At 45.3% G+C, this 22521-nt stretch overlaps 1 protein-coding gene across 2 annotated transcripts in view; it reads right to left on the bottom strand.

The window, feature by feature from the left end:
• SERINC5 (serine incorporator 5) overlaps positions 1–22521 on the bottom strand; it is a 97263-nt gene that overhangs the window by 45984 nt on the left and 28758 nt on the right. For both annotated transcript variants that reach the window (XM_080804707.1, XM_080804708.1), the window contains exon 2: positions 3028–3195. In XM_080804707.1, the coding sequence (XP_080660833.1) occupies positions 3028–3195 (168 nt within the window). The remainder of the gene's footprint in view (positions 1–3027; positions 3196–22521) is intronic.

Below are 22521 nucleotides of genomic sequence, written 5' to 3'. Positions count from 1 at the left end.
CAGAGTCCAGTCCTCTGTACCCCAAGGTGAGAATGCTGCGTATGAGGCAATTACACACTCCCACCCGGGCTGTTACAAGCACCCACGCTTTCTCCTCTTCCCAACACATCCTCAAACTTTCCATAGCCCAGCAAAGCGGGGGCTGCAGCAGAAGCCCAGTGTGTCTCCCCACAAGGGGACCTTTCAATGCCCGCCTTCCAGCATTGCCTGAGGATGAGGTCAGCCTCCATTCTATAGGCTGCAAACAAGCTGACTTTGTGACCAGCCAGTCTGCCTCCTATGAGGCCCTAAAAATGGAAAAGGATTGGTTTAGCCCACAGGCACCTCATTCCCTATGCAGAAAGCCCAGCCAAACCATTTTAAAGTAAGTACATTCAGGAGAGAGGCATAGAAATGCTTACAAGAGACAATGTGAGGAGTCAGGGTGGCCCCTCTCCCCTTTCCTCCCTCTGTTCCTCTCTGCTCTGACCCCGAATCACACTGTACACACAACTACACCACAGCTGGGCTCACCTTGCTGAATATCTGTCTCCTACTCAAGAATCGATAATGGCTTCCCACATTCGCCACCACACCATGGTCAAATGCTTAACCTTAGCACTAAAATCCCTGCAAGGCCATTTCACCTACCCAAATCTCTCTTTGCCCTCCTCCCCACTTACACAGCCTAGTAGCGAAAAACACATTCGGCCTGGATTCAAATCCCAACCGTACTACTTAGAGCTAGAGCCCTCGGGCACGGTACCGAGATGATTCAGTGCCCCAGTCTCCTCGTCTGGAAGGCAGGAGCAAGCACTGCACCCACTGCCCAGCCAACAGCAGTAGTAAGGAACCAAGAGGATTCAGGTAAAATGCTCAGAATAAAACCTGGCGTGGGGTGTCACCCAATAAATATCAGCAATTAAAATCGTTATTATTATCACACAAGTCACTTCCACGAAGCCTCCTTTAGGGATACCCCTCAACACTCAATGTCTTCTGCTTCTTAAATGTTCTACAGAGACCTGGAAATCACAGACAACGGCTCAAGTTGTTAAAGATGGTTTCATGAAGGCAGGTTACTTGGAAGGCCACCAAATGTTAAAATTATTATTATTAAAGTCATAGCCTAAAATGTATCCCTGTGGGTCCCAAAGGACACCTCCCACCCCCCCCACCCCAAGTCCCCCCACCAAGTAACAATGTTTCTGATGGGTTCACCACTACATGTTTGTAGAGTCTCTGGATTTGTTTCTTGGATCCAAAGCTGAATTCTACGGCGACTGAAATTTTCTGAAGGGCTGGAGTTGCAGCAGAGACATCTGCTACCCGCTCAGAGTTCCCGCCACAACCCCAGGGGATCCTCAGACCAACGCCTGCTACATTAGAAAGAGAACATGAAGTTATCTGGAAGACAGAGGTGATAAATGTGAGATCAGACACCCTGTCAGTATTGCTCTTCTCAAACTTCCTGCCACAAACATACAAGATCAAACCACAGTGTGACGAAGAGGACAGGTGCTGACTATCACCAATGCAGGGCGAAGCCTGGTGTGGCCTAATGAGGCAGTCTTAGCTCTGGGTCTCCCTGCCTCCAAATCTCAAAGCATTTTATGGATCCCCTCATACGGCACCTATTCATTTCTACTTTTTTTATGCCTCAGAAGACTTTACATGCTGTCTTCCGCAGGAGAAGCTCCGTCTCTCACAGGTCTGAATGCCCCGGAGCTCCCACCGCAGTGCCTTACTGAGGACAGAGCCAACGTTTAAAGCAGTCAGCAGAGAATCGCAATTTCACAAGCTTTCACGGTAGTCCCACTATATTCCAGACCCTAAATTCACAATTATAAAAGCATTACCTAACAGAACTCTTCAAAGGGCCTAATGGATAAGAATGTATCAAGTGTTTTTAAGGAAATGGTTGTTTTGAAGCACTTGAGGGTAAGTGTACGGAAGAGAGTCCGTACATCAACCTAAGGTTAGGGAGAAGAGACTCTTGTCGGGAGCTGCTCCTGGTGATGTCACCTCCACTGTGGACGAGGTCCATCAGAGCACTGCCCCTGGCCTCTTCCCCATCTCATTCTGCTGGTCCCTAGGAAAACAGGGTTGGAGAAACAGCCTTTCCTCTCCCCCTTTCCCTTGGATCTGCTGCTCTTCCTGGTGAACTGTGTACCTCTGTAGGGGAAGTCAAGTCCAGCCCCATGAGACTGGTAACTGGGTGGGGTCCCCCAGAGTCATTTCGGGGTTCAGTAGCAGGAAACACACTTCTCTGCAGATGCAAGCCACTGTGTCTCACATCAGCTTTATGAGGGATAAAGGTAATGTCTGGTATCTATCTGCTGACCTTGTAGTCTTTTTTGTCAATTTGTTGACAAATTGACAAAACTTAGGAAGAGAAATGTTCTTTATTAGGCTCCCTCAAAAGCCCCAACATGTCCTCCTTTCATCTGGCTGATCAAAAGGCCTTCTTCCACAGGGAAAGCCCATGAAAAAGGCCCTAGGTGTCTTCCTCAGCATCACATCACCAGGCCCACCTATGCATACACGACTGCCCGAGAAATGGCCAGAAATCCATCCCTCACCCAATTTACAAATGATACACCAGCAAAATAAAAATTGCCCTATGGCCCATTCCTCATTATCTGTGGGGATTTTGTATGCTTTCTCATGCATCCCACATAGGCCAAATTGAGTTTACAACAGCTACTACTTGAGACACCAGCAGCCTTCCTTAGGACAAGGGAAAAGTACAAAGTCTACAAGAAAAGACTATACATCCGAGGAGGAACAGCTCTAAACAAGGCTAGGATAAAACACACACTACACCCAAAGCATCGGACTGCATCTGTACTACTGCAAAAGTGCAAGATGCTGAATGGTTCCCCAGCTTGGCAGGAAAGCACCCAAGAGGCTTCCAGAAGGTTCTGAGAAGGCAAGCCAACCCCCAACCACACCACGGTGGCTGGGCCCCATCCTCTAAATTGAACGCTTCCCACACACCCTCCTCAACCAAGGAAAATGGGAAGGGCTGGAAAGAGGCCGACTTACATGCTCTTTCATCTCGTTAGCCACGGTTTTGGACATCATGACACAGCAGAGCAGGACGACGAGAATGAAGTACAGCGCATACATGGTGCGCGTGCTCCGGGACTGTCGGATCTTGGGGCAGCAGCCGCAGCAGAGGGAGCAGCCAGCAGAACCACAGCAGCAGGCCAGCTAGGGAGGGAACACAAAACAGCCTCTTAGAGCCACACATTGACAGCCCCACAGACGCCAGACCTCTGCAGGTCCACCTTCCCAGGCAATCATTCTTCAGAGCCACGCTGCCCACAGAACGTGCGGGAACAGCACGGTGTGGGAACAAAGCCTTCCTTTTTTTTTTTTTTTTTGAGATTTTATTTATTTGACAGAGAGAGACACAGTAAGAGAGGGAACCCAAGAGCGGGAGTGGGAGAGGGAGAAGCAGGCTTCCCACTGAGCAGAGAGCCTGATGCGGGACCCGATCCCAGGACCCTGGAATCATGACCTGACCCAAAGGCAGGCGCTTAAGGTCTGAGCCGCCCAGAGGCCCCAGGAACAAGGCTTTCACCACAATCAGTCTGACATTGTCTTTAGTAGAAGGCAGGCATGTGGCTTGGAAGATGCCCCATTGTTAACAGAAAAGCCACAGTTCACCTCAAGAAGCACTGTCATCATTACTCTGCAATAAAACAAAGATTTCTGAGATCAGCTGTAGAGTACGAGAAGCCAAGAACGAGACAAAGGGCAAAGTGGGTGGGAAGAACATGAAAGGCAAGAAGCCGGGCCCAAGAAAGGGGCATGACAAAAACACAGGAGGCAAAGAATGAATTGTATAAACACCTAGGGACGGCCTGGATGGGAAAGACTATGTGGGCGGGTACGTATCGTCCTTTGCAGGCAATGATGGGAGCGTGTAGCCTGCAGCTTCTGACACAGGCATTGTTCACCAGAGCTCCGTGCCCCTACCGTGAGCTTTCAGGCTAATGACTAGGCACGGGCACCAGGGAGCACAGAGATCTTGCTGTACCACTAAGTGCACACGCATCTTTTATTTGGGGAAACGGGTTTTTCCCCACCCCCAATCTCTGATTGGGCTTCATTGGTCAATGCAAACTACACATAATTTGGGAATATTAAATAAAATAGGAATTAAGTTTTCAAGTTTGAGACCGGTGTTAACTTTTTTTCTTTTTAAAGACTATTTTTTTAGACAATTCTTAGGTTTACAATAAAATTGAGAGGAAGACACAGAGATCTGCTATACACCCCTCCCCCCACAGATGCATGGCCTCCCCCATTAGCAGTATCACTCACCAAAATGGTACTTTTTTATTTCTTAAACAAGGATGAACCTAACTTGCATATCATCACCCAAAGTCTACAGGCTACCTAAGGGTTCACTCTTGGTGTTGTGCATTCGATGGGTTTGAATAAATGTATAATGACATATACCCATCATTATAACATCACACAGCATTTTCACTGCACTAAAAAGAAACTCGATCTTTAGGAAAGCATGGGTAATGGGGAGTGCTGTTAAAAGTTCAGGCTCAAGGGGCGCCTCAGTGGCTCAGTCAGTTAAGCCTGTGCCTCTTAAGTTTATGTTCAAGTCATGGTCTCCCAGTCGTGAGATGGGCTCTGTGCTTAGCATGGAGTCTGCTTGAGATTCTCTCTCCCTCTGCCTCTCTGGCCCCTTTCTTCTTCCCCTTCCCTCTCTCTAATAAATACATAAAGGTTTAAAAAAAAAAAAAAAGGCTCAGGCTCAAAGTCAGCCTGCCAGGGTTTAGAACCTCGCTCCTCCATCTACTAGCTGTGTACCATGAGCAAGGTATTTACCCTTTTAAGACTCAGTTTCCTCATTTATAAAATTGGGGTATTAACAGTATTTATGCTTGTGCTATGATCTCATAGGTGACTTGATCTAACATACCTGGTCTTAGGAAGGGATTTCTCTTAAGCAAACAGGGAATTTTACAAAAAAGATTACCATAACTTAAAATAACAACAAAACCTATATATGTTAACGCTACAGTCGGGGCACCTGGGTGGCTCAGTCAGTTGAATGACTGCCTTTGGCTCAGGTCATGATCCCAGGGTCCTGGGATAGAGCCCTACATCAGGGTCTCTGCTCAGCGGGGAGTCTGCTTCTCCCTCTGCCCCTCCCCCTGCTCATGCTCTCTCTTTCTCTCTCTCATATGCTCACTCTTTCTCTCAGATAAATAAATTAAAATCTTTAAAAAAAAATAAACAATACACTTGGTTTGCAGATGAACTAACCTACTTTCCTTGAGAACTACAGACCACCGGCCTTAAGGAGTAAAGGACCAGACTTCCCCAGCGGAGAAGTCCTGACCACACTGGAACACAGCTGCTGCTGATGCCAGCAAGTCTGTTCAGGGTCATGCCAACATATGACTATTTGCCTGGGCACCACCTTCTCCTGCAGGTAGCCCAGCACCAGCCCCCAATGTCCCACACCTTCCCCCTTTAAAACCCTCTGGCTTCACCTGGACAGGGAAGAGGGTCTTTGGGACATCAGTCCACCATCTTCCCAGGCTGCCAGCTTCCTGAATAAAGCAATCTTTCATTTTCCACCATCACTTGTCTCCCAAGTACTAATTTTTGAAGCAGCTGAGCTTGAGTTTAGAACTGATTCTCTGCCCAGGGACACCAATCATTGTCTGAGTACTTTGTGTACTATTTCATCGCTTCCCATGTTTGCTAATGCACTCTTTTCATCTTATGTTCAGTTTTCCAAGCTGTCTTCTTAAAAGATTCTTCTGGCCTCACAAGGCGAGGCCACAGCCTTGTAAGGTAAGTCACTCTGCTTGGGCTGGGCTAACAGATCTCACAAGAGAGAGCTCAACTCCACTGCCTCTGTGTGCTTCTGATAGGCCTCCTTCCTTTATCATTCACTCACATCCTCTATCTGTGACTTTACTGACCTCCTTCCACCCAAGGCCGGAGTTTCCCCCTCTCCCTACCTTCTTTCCCTCTCTCCCCTCCCGCTGACATAGCAATCTTTTCTCTGGACCCTCACCTTCCTCCTCCTCACCTCCCAAATTCTTTCCCAACTGTCTCCTTTGTTGGCTGCTAACTTATTTTTAGTTCTAAGGTTTTTAAATTTGTATATATTTCAAATTCAAATGCAATAAAATATGTATTCTATTTGGGAAAAGAAGTATTTTTAAAGCAGTTAATGCTTCCCATGATAGAATGTTCCCAGAGGACAGTCAACATTTACATCATTTCCAGATTTTATATTTTTTATTTATTTATTTGTTTTACAAGAAATAGGGACTTTAATGAAGATGATTTCCCTTTGGTATAATTGAGACCCATGGAGACACCCGAACAAAACGAAAAGGCCAGGATGGAGATCTAGGAGTCCTAGACTGGCAGCAGCAGGATGCCTCCGGGGGCTCCTGGGGCTCCAGGAAGGGCCAGCGAGGAGGCACAGGGCCTGTCACTGCAGGTGTGAAGCTGCTCACACCTGTGGGGCCTCCCCGCCTCGCTCCCAGTCCTAGCTCAGGACCTGCTTCTCAGAGACCTGGGTCTCTGGTAGAAAGGAGAATGCTGACGGGCCCAACTGCCACAAAGGCTGGGTAGGAGGAGGAAAATGCTGTCATTGTAAAAGGGCTTTGAAAAGTCAAAGAGGTGATGTGTACAAATAATTGATTATTGTCATTTTGTGCTCAAGATAAGCCACAGAAAACAAATAAGGAAAATAAATCTACAGCCCTAAAATATATGCATAAAAAAATAAAAATAAATCCCTTCCCAAGTTATTTTATTTTTATTCTAATATTTATATTTTATATAATTTTATTCATTTACATATATAAATGTATCTTATATATTTATTTATATTATATATCTATATAAATTATTTTATATATTATTCTTTGTTATTATTTAAAGGTAAGTAGTAACAGAAAGAATGTGATTCCAGAAAATGTGAAAAGAATATCATACTGTTTGCTTAGAATACTCCTGTCATTAAAGTCACATATCATTGCATGGATTTAGGTTTTCAAACTTTCCTTACTTTTCACTTTCCCTCTTTATTTTATTATTTTTTAATGATTTTGTTTACTTATTTGACAGAGATCAGAAGTAGGCAGAGAGGCAGGCAGAGAGAGAGGAGGAAGCAGGCTCCCAGCTGAGCAGAGAGCCCGATGCGGGGCTCGATCCCAGGACCCTGAGATCATGACCTGAGCCGAAGGCAGAGGCTTAACCCACTGAGCCACTCAGGCGCCCCTCCCTCCTTATTTTAAAAATATACATGCACATGTGTAAGTGTGTGTATCTGTGTGTGTATATTTACAGGTGTGTGTGCATATATATTCATACCTAATATTAGAATCTAACAGCTATTCTCTACTAGCCTAAGAGTTACTTACCAAATCAAGCTATGCCAATAACCAAGGATACAAGAGCACTGTCTTAACCTAGACACTGATATGCATACCAAGTATATATTCAAATTGGCATTCTTAAAAGAAATGTTATGCTAGCATCTAGAAAATCTCACAGAGCTGCTGACTTAACCACTTCTTTTAGGAAGAACATAATTTGGAATAAAATGGGTACACATCAAGCCCCTGCCACTTACAGGTTTATCACTTTGAGCATGTCACTCATACTGATCTTTACCTTCAAACTGGAAAAAATCAATTCCTGTCCAGCTGAAATTCCAGCTCTGTCATATGCTTGGAGAGAGGTTCCAGAGTCTTGTTACCTCTGGCTCCAGAGAACCTAAACCTTTTACTGAACAAATTATGGTCTTAAAAAAACTAATAAATGCAGAACGTACAACGCAAGAGTGAAACCTAGTGTAAAGCATGGACTTTAGATGATAATGATATGTCAGTGTAGGTTCATCAACTGGAACAAGTGACAACCCCATGGGGGCTGTTGACAACCACAGAAGCTATGCATGGAGGCAGGAGATAGACTCCACAGGGCCCAATTCAGAAGTCGTGTGATGCACTCTGAATCTCTCATACCAGCATTGTATTATGAACAGCATTAACAGCATTGAGGGTTTTAATTTGTAGATACTGCATACTCTCCCTTCCTGCAAGAAAAGATTATACACTCAAGAAAGATCCAAGAAATCTCTTCGGAGGAGGCTTGCAATTCTTCTGTAAGTTCATTCATTCTGCTAATATGCTTGTAAAAGGGTACAGAGATTTAGTATAAGGTTGTTCATTATGAGCATGAAAACAGTCTTTTTCTCTAGCTACATGGGGACTGGAAAAATGAATAATGGGCTATCTATACAATAGGGTATAGTTAAAAAGAGTATTTCAGTTGTTGACTGAATTGTGCCCTCTCTTCTCCCCTCCCCACCCAGGAAAATTCCTATGTTCAAGTCTCAACCTCTACTACCTCAGAATGTGGCTATATTTGGAAATAGGGTTCTTAAAGAGGTGATTAAAGTTAAATAAGGTCATTGGAGTTGGCACTAATCCAACATGACTAGTGTCCTCAGAAGAAGAGGAGGTCAGGACAAAGACACACACAGAAAGTAGACCATATGAAGACACAGGGAGAAGACTGCCATCCCTAAGGCAAAGAAAGAGGCCTCAAAAGAGACCAACCTCCCAACTCCTTGATCTAGGAATTCCAGCCTCCAGCACCGTGAGAAATGAAATTTCTGTTGTTCAAGCTACTCTGGCCGTGGTACATTTTTATGGTACCGCCAGCAAGCACAGCCAGCAGGCCTGATATTTTATACGCATGTCCGGCTGTGGGGGGATGGGGGGGCACCAATGTACATGTGCCCACAGTGACCAGTGATGCTGCTTATCTGTAGAGTGGGTCTAGATACAGGAGGAAAAGACAACATCGACTTCTTACTGCACTCCCGTGCTTGGGTTTTTATCATGTTCACATATCACTCTTACAATTAAATAAAGAAAAGACAACTGCCTTTAAAAAGTTAAACTTGAAGGGGCACCTGGGTGGTCAGTGGGTTAAAGCCTCTGCCTTTGGCTCAGGTCATGATCCCAGGGTCCTGGGATTGAGCCCCACATCGGGCTCTCTGCTCAGCAGGCAGCCTGCTTCCTCCTCTCTCTCTGCCTGCCTCTCTGCCTACTTGTGATCTCTGTCTGTCAAATAAATAAATAAATCTAAAAAAAAAAAAGTTAAACTTGAAGATATTGATATAGAAGCAATTACAAATATGGAATTGACTTATGTGATTTTTTTTTCTTTCTGAAGAACCTCCCCTCCCCCAAACAGAGCAAAAAAGAAAGTCTCCGAAGAACCTTTCGTCCCCTCTATGTCACTTCTTTCAGAATACCAATGGTATGGGGGTCCCTGACTGGCTCAGTGGGTGGAAAGTGCAACTCTAGATCTTGGGGTGTGAGTTTGAGCTCCATGTCAGGTACAAAGATTATTTAAAAATAAAATGTTTAATTTTTTTTTAAAGATTTTATTTATTTGTCAGAGCAAGAGCACAAGTGGTAGGGGGTGGGGAGTGGCAGGTAGAGGGAAAAGCAGGACTCAATCCCAGGACCATGGGGTCATGACCCCAGCTGAAGGCAGATGCTTAACCGACTGAGCCACCCAGGCATCCCAAAAATTAAATCTTAAAAAAAAAAAAAAGCAAGAGTATGAATAGCAAAGGCTTTTGGAAACAGAAGGGGCTTTGTCTTTGCCAGGGCAGAATCCAAATGAAAGGCTATGCCAGCTACTTACTTCTACCTGGAGCTGGGCCTCCTCAGTTAGTCACTCTTCTTCTCCCATCTAAGGACACCACACACACCACCCCCCACAACAAATAAATAAATATCAGTCTCCCTTCCCCCACACCCCTGGCTTTGGACACAGATAGTTCCTCCAAAGGACTGACCTCAGGCATGTGAGGACATGAGCTAGGGCTGGTTTCTAACTCCCCTCCGTCAAATCAGAAAGCACAATTCCTTTATTACTTAGACTCTCCAGCTGGCAACACCACCAATTAGAAGTAGAAAAGAATCAGGAGGAAAGCCAAATAGATGTCACAGAATCGGCGCACACACATAGAACATGTATCTTATTTATGACAGTTCCTCCCTCCCTCCTTCCCTCAAGTCTTATTTTCAGTTATAACAGGCTTGCTTAAGCCCACAACTGCTCGGAGGGAAAAACTGGCGGGAGTTCTCTGGCCTGAGAACCAGAAGACCTGGATTCTAGCTCTGGGTGGGCTTTGTGTAAGTCATCTTTCCTCTCTGGGGCTTTGTTTTCCTCACTTGAAAGCTGAAGGAGCCTCGGTACACAACAGATAGTAGGTAAATAGGTTTCATCTCACATCACACATCCGACCAGCAGTGCTGGCCTGGAATGCTGTCTGAGGTGCATCCTAAGGCCGAATGTCTCCCCAGAAAAAATGAGTTCCACCTGCCAGAGGCATGGTGGCATTCATGCTACATTTTTGTCATCCCTGCAAGAAGTTTTAAGACATCTCCACCATCCATAAATACTTCGGTGTTAAAAAATGAACTACAGGGGTGCCTGACTGGCTCAGTGGGTTAAGCATCTGCCTTAGGCTCAGGTCATGATCCAGGGTCCTAGGACGGAGCCCTACATCAGGCTCCCTGCTCAGTGGGGAGCCTACTTCTCCCTCTCATTCTCCCCCCACGACTTGTGCTCTCCCCTCTCTCTCGCTCTCAAATAAATGAATAAAATCTTTAAAAAAAAGAAAGAAAGAAAGAAAAATGAAGTGCAAGAGGCAAGCACACAGAGTTAACCCCAAAGCAAGAGAGAGAAAAACCAGTTATAAAAAGAAGCGAGAACTCAAAAGTGGAGCAGCTGAAAGCCCTTCAAACACCCCACAGGGAAAGTGAGCATCTCTTGCTTCCAGCCTCTGCTCCGGGAACACAGCTCACACAGGGCACTGTGCTAACTCACCCATCGTGTCCCCTTTGCTCCACTTAGGAAGGCAAAGAAGGACACTTCTGCCACAAGGACATCCCAAAGAGAGTCACTATTTTTTTCTGACTTGCAGTGCATTAGTTTGGGGCACGTAAATCCCTCAGCAAGGTGGAAAACATCCATTCAGAAGGTCTTATTCCTCAAGAATAGTTCCGGAGAGCCAAGTTAGTTTTAGTGTGTCTAAACTCAGTCCAAACTCCAAGAGGAAAGAAATCTCCAAATCTGACACCACCCTTTATTCATTTCCCAACTTGGAGATAGGGGAGCCCCAGCAGAGCTGAGGAAAGACATAAAAACCTTCTGTTAACTACAAGAATTAGAATACTGATCCCTGATAAAGGGTGGGGAACCGGGGCAGCAGGAGGGCAGTTCCTCAAATACGAAAGCTGGAGAAGGTGTTAAAAGCAGAACCCAGGTCCCTGGGCATGCTGCAGGGTTTCCATCATCAAAGAAACAGGAGCAAACCATGAAAGCAGAAAACTGGGTGCAAATTTTTTTATTCAAGTGAACAGTGTTCTCTCACCTTTAACTACAGTTAGATTTCTATATCTTTCAGTAATATACAAAACTACACGTGCCGCTTCACAGCCCGCTTTGTTTCGACCTCCTTTGAGGTTTTAGGATTACTTAGGAATCATGGGGCCGGGAGGGGGTCCATGCAGAGGTAATGAACAACTGATTTGACCTGAACAAGCAATATCTGTTTGAACTCTAAAGCCCACAACCAACATTTTGCTGCTCATTCTGGCCCTGAGCTCAAAAACAACTTCGCATCGGGTTTGTAGAGACCTTTTTCTAATACAAGAAGGCAGAGGGGACAGTAAATAGCACCTCTTGCCCCCGTGGTGTCACACAGGCTGTCCTTTACGAGGAGCTATGCAAGGGAACAAGGAGACAAGGGAATAAGGAAAGAAGTAGCTCACCAAACAGCAAACACAGGTGGCCGGTGGTCCCTAACACACAAAGCGATCGTGTGCTGGGAAACTCAACACATATTACACACGTGTCAGTAAACCGCTTTGGGGCGTACTGTGGATTTCTCCCATACAAAAGAACAGAGGGCAGCTTATCAAAGCGTACTTAATCCACAATATTAGCTAACAATAGCTAACACTTATTCATCTCTTAGTCTCTACAAGGCACAACTATTATGTTAGCACCCCAAAGTTACAGAGCTGAGACAGAGACTCAGAGACATTAGGCAACTTCAGGTCAAAAGGCTGATGAGTGGTGGAGCCAGAATTTCAAACTGGTTGGCCCTCTGCCATTCAGCCCTGCTTAATGCTGGCATAGAGAGGGTGAGCCACACAGACAACACCAGCCTGAAACCTTGGTTGTCCGCAAAAGGGAAACTCTGGCTGCATAGGGAGGAGGCAGCAGGAGAGGAAGCACTTTTTCTTGCCTGCCCTTGGGTGTACAGTAAGCACTCAACAAATACCTAAAGAAGGCCATCTCCTTCTCTGGGACCCTTTCTGTCTTCCAGGTCATGTCGGGCCTCAGTGGCTCTGGATGACCTCTATTAAATACAGCCCTGCCCGCAAGCAGCCCAAGCACCAAGCTCCCTACATCACCATGAAGTCCTAGCCACTATTAAAAGCCCTACTCCTAATCCTATGGAAATAACCAGGGCATTCATTCACTCAACTACTATCTATTATACTCTATACCTACTAAGCACAGTGTTAATTTCCAAGAATGCAGCAATAAAAACAAGAGACCTTTTTCTACCCTCACTAAGCAAGAATACAAAGATACAAGTAAGAATGACCATCAAGGGGTGCCTGGGTGGCTCAGTTGTTAAGCGGCTGCCTTCAGCTCAGGTCATGATCTCAGGGTCCTGGGATCGAGTCCCACATCGGGGTGCCTGCTCAGTGGGAAGCCTGCTTTTTCCCTCTCCCACTCTCCCTGCTTGTGTTCCCTCTCTCACTGTCTCTCTCTCTCTGTCAAATAAATAAAGTCTAAAAAAAAAAAAAAAAAGAAATGACCATCTACATGCTATTTAGAAGAGAGAAAGGAAACTTTGATGTTCAATGAAAGATTAACCACCGAAATTGTGGTATGTTCACATCATTGAAGACAAGGTACCCACCAAAATGATTATACAGTATGATACAGAACAACTTATTGCCATGGGAAGACAGCTACATTGTATTCACTGAAAACAGTTAACAACACAACAGTATAGAGTATGATAGCATTGGGGGGTTAACAATACAGTAAGACAGAGATCAGCAATGACAATAACAAAAAACAATCTGGAAGGATATACCAACTTGGCAACAGTAATTAATAAACTTGCAGGACTAAGTGACTATGTTTTTCTGTATTTTCTAAACTCTTTGCAACAAGCACATAGCTTCTAATTAGAAAAACATGACAACAAGTTTCTATTTGGGGGAGAAAACAAAACAATGTTCCTATTCTATCTCACAGGTGGTAAGCATTCAAATTTTATTTACTGAATCAATCAATGAGTAAATGAAATCTACTTTAGCTATGTGACTGGAAGAAAACAGCCAAAGTAAACTATCATTGAAACTGAGGGGTAAAACCAGAAAATTCCTATTGGACTGCATCTTTAAAATTGGTTAAGATGGGAAATTTTCTATTTTTTTACCACAATAAGAAAGAAAATTCCTTAACCCTTGCAATATTTTTTTTAGTGTTTAATGGATGTAAATAAACCTCTTCTTGGTAGAATTTGAAACAAATAAAAATGAAATAGAGAAAAATTACACAGCTACCTGAAAGTTTAAGGTGTTGAACAAGAAGCTATATGTTTGCCTAACCCAGAAATGAGCTCTTTTATTTCCTTCATCTGAAATTCTTAAGTTTTTCTCCTTTGAGTTCAGAGAATCCCTCAGAGCTCCAAGGGTTTGTTTGTTTTTTTTTTTTAAAGATTTTATTTATTTATTTGACAGAGAGCACAAGTAGGGAGAGTGTCAGGAACAGGGAGAGGGAGAAGCAGGCTCTCCACTGAGCAGGGAGCCCGAAGCGGGGCTCAATCCCAGGACCCTGGGATCATGACCCGAGCAGAAGGCAGCCATTTAACCGACTGAGCCACCCAGGCGCCCCAGTTCCAAGGTTTTCACAATTGTTCCCACAACCGTGGCAACCAGATCCCAGGCATTTGCCAGAAAGAAGTTTCTGACAGTTTCTCACGCAGGTTTCAACTCCCTCAACAGCACTACCATGAAAAGCACTGTCAAGGGTCAATGTCCTTCCTTAAATGGCACTGGGCACCTAGGGATTTGGGGACCGAATCCGAAACAGGCAGGCTGTGAACACACACAAAGCCAGTACCAGTTTCTGGGTTACAATGGGGCCCGAACAAAACCGTTCTCCTTGCTGAGACTCTCTTTCTCACAAGGTTAGGGTTATTTTCAGCAACTCACACACACCAAAAAAAAGGAGGGGGAAAAAAAAAAGGTTGATCAAATTCTCTGTCCTTAGGCAGCAGCTGGAATTCTTTGACTCATTCCATCACACCCCCCTCAGCTTCTATCTCTTCTACAAAAAATACCACACTTGATATATTTTAGTAGGTGGGAGGAGGGAGTCTATTGGCTTTAAGGTTAAAGAGGTTAACTTCATGGCCCTTCAACAGGAAACAAATATTCCCGGAAGGCGGGCCTTACACAGTGGTTTGTCAAACTTGGCACTGGGACGTTGGGGGTGCGGGAGTCTTTGCTGGGGCGTTGGGGCGGTGGCTGGCGTGCATGCTGGCAGGTGTTTCTCAGCGTCCTGAGCCTCTACTCATTAGATGCCAGGAGCCCCCTTCCCTGTCCCCCTCACAGGTGGTGACAATCAGAAATGTCTCCAACAACTGCCCTCCCCTCCCTCTGTTGTGAATCACTGCTTCTGGTAACAGCAAGAGCGACGGGGGTCAAGCCATCTGGGTTCACACCAAGGCTTGAATGCTGCCAGGTTATGTGGCCTTGAACCAATTCTTTACCTCTTGAGGTATTACTGTCCTCATTCGTAAACTGGGAATAAAAACATCTACTTCACAGGGTCATTATGAGGATTAAATCAAACAATCCAGATTAAGTTCTTAACATGGAGCCTGGAACAGGGTGCTCAGGAGAAAAAAAAAAAAGAGCCAGCTGTTCTCATCATCTACAACACCATCAGTCCTCTCCCTCCTCCCTAGATGTCCAATGTCCTTGGCCCTTCAGGTCATATGGAAAGAGGTAGCATGGGAGGGTGATGGGACCAAATGATTAACACCTCATTTATAGCAATGTTTTCATTTCCTGCCTTAACATGGCTGAGAAATGCATCTGTTGAAGGAGAATATTTTTAGAAACAAGAACTCCTAAGATCTGAACCCAGGAGGGCATTCTAGCAACCTGGAAAACCTCCATGCATGCAGAAAGAAGCACTTCCCACCTGCCAAAAGTGCAAACTATCTTTGTACTTGTTTCCACTGAAGAACAAACAAGGCAGCAGAACATTCCTTTGCACACACTGAAGCCACCAGTGACTGCAAGAGAACAGGCGAAGAAAGAAGAGTTTTGAGGAGGGGGGGAAAAAGGTGTTAACATGAAACCCTGAAATTGAAAATGGTGAAGTGTAGGATGGGAAGAAAAGTGCCCATTTTTAGAAGTTTTAAATCTTCTCATCCAAATAACAGGGGGAAAATCTTGCTTGTTCTACTTATCCACAAGCATGAAACACAAAGCCCCAAATTCGCCTAATTGTGTCACGGAGGTTACGCTGCAATGGAAAAATCTGTCTAGGCCCTTCCAAGGGGAGCCTTCTGCCAACCCGGGCCGCAGACCCCGCCAAGCCACGGAGCGCTTCGTGGTCTGGCGACGGAGGCCACAGAGCCAACGGGATCCAAGTATGCTCTGCGACAGAGAACAGAAATGAGCTTGTTTCACCAGCTCCCTGCGGCTGGAGCAGCCATGACCTCAGAGCTCAGGAGGGTCTGCAATTTCCAGGGTTGGCAGGCACTCCTCTCCCCATCAAATGGAATTCTATGGGCTACTCCAACATATAAAACCTAAGAGATGCACTATAATACTATAAATGTGCTTACATGTTCATACAGCCCACTTACCAAATGCTTACCAGTAACCAGAGTATGCTAGGAGTGGGTCATACAGTTCTTACCCTCCTGAGGCTTGCATTCTAGTGGATTTTTTTTTTTAAGATTTTATTTATTTATTTGAGAGAGAGAGTACAAGAAGGGGGGAGGAGCAGAAGAAGGAGGAGAAGCAGACTCCCTGCTGAGCAGAGATACCCCCCCCACCCCCCCACCCCCCCGCCAGTGCAGGTCCTGATCCCAGGACCATGAGATGGCAACCCGAGCTGAAGGCAGACACTTAACCGACTGAGCCACCGAGGCGCCCCAACATTCTAGTGGATTTACATCAAACTCGGCATTCCCCAAATTCTACCTAGCACTTAGGTTAAAAGCCCCTGATCCAGTCCAGTCCTCTCATGCTCCTGACATGAAACCTGTGGCCCAGAAATGTTAGGTGATGTGGCTCAAAGACAGATTTAGTGATGCGCTCCAGGGAACCAGGAAAAACAGGCTGTCTGAAAAAGCTAAGCAAATCGGGAGGAGGGACAGGCTAAGTCAGTCAGTCTTTAGGTCCCATACTTCTGTATGGATGGTGCAGCAAACTAACAGATACTTGAAGCAACTAAATGAAGTCACCGTAAAGTTTAAAAGGCACTGCGGACCACGGTAAGAAGGCAGCGTCTACGCGTCTAGTACATTTTGAAAGGCTTCCATCCCAACACAGCTAAAATGAAAGTCTGGCACATGATGAGGTAACTGGGGAGGTCACAAACCTGAATGCTGCTCAACAGCCCCAGGCAGGAGTGGGGAACACCCAGTCCCCAGCGGGACCTACCCACCCCCAACGCTCCCCATTCTGAGAAGGCAGCCAGCAGGAAAGCCCCTCCACCCACCCCATCCCACCCCACCCCCAATCCCACACACAACCCATGTGCAGGATCAAGGGCTGGCCAGCTTCCCTCCCCAGGCTGCAGAAAGGAGCCATTACTCAAAGCCACCTCAGACCCTCTGCCCACTGGCGAGATGCCTCTCTTCAAAGGTTTGTCTAGTTCCAGTGGCTCTGTGCAAGGAAAAGCTTGCACACACCATCTACCTTGGGTTTTCCAACAGTCAGGATTTCACTGGATCCTATCTTTAGGATTCACAAATAGCCCAATAGAGGGTGACATCTGGGACCTCTTTTCACATAAATGAACACGAAAATTGGAGACAAAAAAGTCAGACATGGGGCCTCTGGTTTGGAAAACTCACGGCTGTACCTGGGTGGTTCTAGCATTTGTAGGTGGGAAAGGGGAAGGGGAGCAGAGGGAAGGCTTACACTGGCGTGGACTCCTCATTCTCATGGGAAAACTCATGTCCCTCCCACAGGTCCCCCTCAGCCCTCTAACTCTCTTTAAGGAGGAAAACCTGGTGGCCACACCAAAGGTCCTGGTTTTTAACAGCTTTTTCTTGGAGCTGAAGTAACAGTTGCACTGCTTTCCTACAGCTGAGAAACAACTTTCTCACACTTTATTTCACCATCCCTCAGTCCATCAAAACTTCAGCAAGCCTTATCAGTTCTGCTCTCCTTTGAGCTTCCAAATTTATCTCCTTCTCCCACCTCCAGCTTAAAGAGGAAAGAAGACTAGGTGTGACTTTCCCCCAGGCAAGTATCTACAGTTAATTGCCTTTTTCTTTTATATTTTTATAAAAATATAGTATCATTTTTATAAAAAAAGATTTTATTTATTTGACAGAGAGAGAGTGTACACAAGCAGGGGGAGCAGAGGGAGAGGGAGAAGCAGGCTCTCTGCTGAGCAGGAAGCCTGATGTGAGAATCAATCCCAGGACCCTGAGATCCTGACTTGAGCCAAAGGGAGATGTTTAACTGACTCTGAGCCACCCAGGAGCCCCGTAATTGCCTTTTTCAACTGAAGTGCTACCCAGATGCCCAGTGGACCTCATCATCACCCCCTACATCCTTCTGAACCTGGTCCTCATGACAAAGCCAGCCAGTACAAAAGCTCAGGCAGTGTTTATGAAGACACTTTTATTCAAGTATGGCTGCCTTGATGGTACCAACTGGCAGATAACTGTTATCACAGGCAACTCCCGGAGGCAGCCAACCCCCCACTTGAGAAACTTCCTGCTGATGTTCTTAAAATAAATTTGCAAAAGGAACCAGGGCCAAACGAAGGAACCTACGAATCATATTTTTTCTATCAAAAAGACCAATAGTAATGAAAATATTTTTACATAGGGAACCCCAACCTTTACCTTCTTATTTTCCACTCATCAGGGCATTCGCTTTGTAAGCAAGTAGGAGGTGGGGCAGAGGGGATTCTAAGAGAGGTTTCCCCTGAGGCATTCTTTCAATGAAACAAGTTACTTACTCATGTTGGGAGTGGTGTTCCCTCCGCTTTTTGAAAACTATAAAGACAGAGCTCTTGGGTGCCTGGGTGGCTCAGGTGGTTAGGCGTCTGCCTTCGGCTCAGGTCATGATCTCCTGGTGCTGGGATCGAGCCCCACATGGAGCCCCATGGCAGGCTGCCAGCTCAGCAGGGAGTCTGCTTCTCCCTCTCCGTTTGCATCTCCCCCCTGCTTGTGCTCTCTCTCTCTGTCTTGAATGAATAAATAAAATTAACAAAAACAAAAAAACATAAAGACAGAACTCTTCTATCAGTCCTTGACTGTGAAGAACAGTATCCCAGCACTGAAATTAAACACAATGGACCACAAAGCTAGGCTGACACACACACCAAATGAACAGTGTTTGGGCTGCAAGGTAAACAGGCCTCAGGGGTGGGCAGTTCAGGAAATGGACCTTAATTACTGTTATTTGTTCAATCAAACCTAGAATTTCTCAAGTCTGCTGGGTAGAGTGGAGGATGGAACAAATAGAAGGCTCTTTTGAAGATTTCTGGATCTGTCTCACCCCTCCTTCTGTCCCTGGGGCAATCCAAGACCTCGGTGTTCAGGGAGCCCCAAGGGGCATGACAGGTTGGGGTTGGGGCAGGGCTGACGGATGGTACCTCTGAAGTGGGCACCCCCACCTTCCATGAAGACAGCACATAGGTATCTGACAACACACAGGAAGCTGGGGGGTGTGGGAGGATGGCAATCAAGTAGGAAGTAACTGAGAAATCTCTGGGGACCCAGATTTGTTGGTGATGGTGGGAGGAGCAGCCTGGGGGAAATTCACCTATCCTCACTTATGTTGGCAGGTAGTAAACAGAACAGATCACAAATATTAATGGAAAACCAGGAATCAGAAGGTGACATTTAGCTTGCTTTTTCATGAACATGTTGGAATTTTTATAACACATAAACAATAATTACATTCTGCTGTCAAAACTATCCAGTTCATATCACTAACTTTCTCATGAAACTCTGTAAGGAACGCCCTGCTTTACAAAGGATATCCCACTCTGAGAACAAGTGTGAGAGGCAGAGTTCTAATCAAATTAAAACTCATTTGACAGACTGGTTACCCTCAGGCATCCAGAACATCTTGAAAGGAAGCATTCCAAAGCAGGAAAAACAAACCAAAACAAAAAGTAGTTGTCAGGTATAAATGGAAACCTGAAGATTTAACCTGTGATAATACAACTTCCCATTTACCAACTAGAAAGTGAGAAGGCTTGATCCACAGATATTCTAGCCAATGTCCACCAGTCTTCCCAAAGAAGGTGAGGAAGCAATTGGGGAAACATAGAGAAAACAGGCTAAAATCGGCAACAGAAAAGATAACAGAAGCAACTTAACTGAGCATCTACTACATGCATCATACACTTCACTTGATTCTTTATACACATTACAAAATTTATTGTTCATCATGACCCTATGTTGTTATCCATCTCTATTAAGGATGAAAAAGTTGATCAAATAAAGACACATCTATAAATGAAAGAACGGGATTTCTGTTTCAGTTGGGCAGCTCCTAAGTCCATTTCTGTCCACTGCTTTATGATGTTTAAATATCAGTGTAACACTTTGGGGCAGGGAAGGGTAAGAGGAACTAAACACTACTCCTTGGTAGTCTATACAATGCCTTTCTGCAAATTAGAAAAAGGCACAACATGAGCAAGCCAGCAGGGACTGCATCTCAGCTCTCACTTTCCCTCTCAGCTGGTTACCTTTGTGCAGTACACAAACTGTGCAACCTTATATGGCAGCCCTAGTGCTAATGTATCCCCAAAATGCCTCATGACCTGCTTAATCCTATTGCCTGGATTAAGTTCTTTTTATAAATTGTCTTAACTTCGTAAAACTCATCTCACTGGAATTAGGTCTCTTGGGAATGATTTATTTAAAATCTGTTCCCACACTAGCCTCTATATTCCATCAAAGCAAAGACTATCCTTCTTGTTCTAGGCTCTCTTCAGTGCCTAGCCTGGTGCCTTCATCACAGCTGGTGCTCCCTAAATATCTGTTGAATATTTCAGAAGCTGTCTATAAGGAGAGATAGCACTCTTATTGAAGTAACTGGCATGAAAAGGACAGGCAAACAGCTAAATGAACACTGCAGCCCCCAAGAGGAAGACATTATTTCTAGTTGAGGTCATCCGGGAGCACTCACAACAGAGGTCGTGTTTTATTTTGCCTGCTTGTTTATTTTTTACTAGCTCCAAATGTTGGGCACAGACTAAAGTCAAATATAGAAATATCTCTACCAAAAAAAAAAAAAAAAAAATCTCTACCACTAAAAGGGAGCATTTGTTTCCCAACCTTTCTCTTTCCTTTTTTTTTTTTTTTTTTTTCAAGTAAGCTCTATGCCCAATGTGGGGTATGAACTCACAACCCTGAGATCAAGAGTCACATGCTCTACCAACTGAGCCTGCCAAGCCCCTCTCTCTTTCCATTTTAAAGATTATAATGGCAGGGCACCTGGGTGGCTCAGCCATTAAGCGGCTGCCTTCGGCTCAGGTCATGATACCGGGGTCCTGGGCTCAATATCCACATCAGGCTCCCTGCTCCGCAGGAAGCCTGTTCTCCTTCTCCCTCTCCCCTTGCTTGTGTTCCCTCTCTCGATGTCTCTCTCTCTGTCAAAGAAATAAATAAAGTCTTTGAAAAATAAATTTAAAAAGGGGGGCCTGGGTGGCTCAGTGGGTTAAAGCCTCCTTGGATCGAGTCCTACATTGGGCTCTCTGCTCAGCAGGGAGCCTGCTTCCCTTCCTCTCTCTCTGCCCGCTTCTCTGCCTACCTGTGATCTCTGTCAAATAGATAAATAAAATCTTTTTCAAAAATCAGTCAATCAATCAATCAAAAAATAAAAAATAAGTAAAGATTATAATGGCAAGTAGGCGCATTATGGGGTAAGAACTGTGTGAGTTCTATGTTCCAGGGGCTTGTACCCTAACTTCATTCACTTAGGAGGGCTGAGCTCTCAGCTGAGGCTACACTCTTCCATTCTCAACACTTCCATCAAAGTGTAACACTTGGATCATGCCTTCGCAAACCTCCTTGCATTCTATCCTGGTAACCACCCCACAGATGGGCAGGAAGAGCAGCATTACTCCCATTACGGAATTGAACACAAAGCCTGGATGAGTTGCCTCACTTTCCGAACGCATTCTTGTTCTTTCTAACATAGCACCGGACAAGAATAAGGGTAGAGAGTGGAGACTGCCCGCAGGAGAAAGGGCAGTTGAGCTAACCTGGATACTTCGATACCACTGTGGGAGCACAGGGTTCCCCCACGGGCAAGTGTAGGACACAGTCGCACAGACAGGTGAGATCGCGCACGCGTGCATGTGAATCCAAGGACAGAGTCCCAGCACTCCGGCACTACTTCCACGTGTCAAACTTTGCAGCAAGTTCCACAGTTCAGGAAGCCAGAGAATTACATGCTGAGCTGCTATCAAAACACTGATAATTAAAGATGAGAGTGTCTGAGGCAGCCAGGGCGATCCTTCTACTCAGTACTCATTATAAATAATCGTTACCTACCCTTTCTTAAATGCTTCCTCTGAATCACGGCACTGCCCTGCAGAGCTTCTGTGACATTCTTTCATTTAATCTTCAAAAGAGCCCTGCGATGTAAGTGTTGCAATCCCCATTTTACACCAGAGGAAATCGGAATTTCTGATTGCAAAGATCATCAGGATTCCAAAATCTGGGTTGATATATCACCATATCTCCAGGGGACTTAGAGTACACGGTTTGGAAGCTTCCTCTACCCGCCCCCACAGAGATACACAACATGAAGACACTGTAGAGCAGGTCCGGGCACACACGGCCCGGGGCAGTGAGAAGAGCCCACTGGACCTGTGTCCTCCTCGCCCCGCCCCACTGAGCGCCATTCCAGCGGTTTGCTGTCAGAACACAGCCACATCCAAGGCACCCCAGGATCTTTCTGAAGGGCAGTTCTTCATACTACTAAGTTCTGGCAGTGGGAGTGACAAAATTTTTTTGAATAACAACAACAACAACAAATTGTATATTTTCTAGGTACCAGGCAGGGTCCTAAATTTTTGGCATAGATTCATTTCATCCTCACAACCCTGTGAGATAAATACTCATTGATGCCACTTTTTCACTGGTAATTTTCCCATTTTTTTCAGAAACGAGAAAGTATTACTGAATTT

The sequence above is a fragment of the Martes martes genome, assembly GCF_963455335.1.
Source record: "Martes martes genome assembly, chromosome: 5".
Lineage (NCBI taxonomy): Eukaryota > Metazoa > Chordata > Mammalia > Carnivora > Mustelidae > Martes > Martes martes.
Note: the sequence above shows the minus strand (reverse complement) of the source record. Positions and strands in the feature narration are given on the sequence as shown.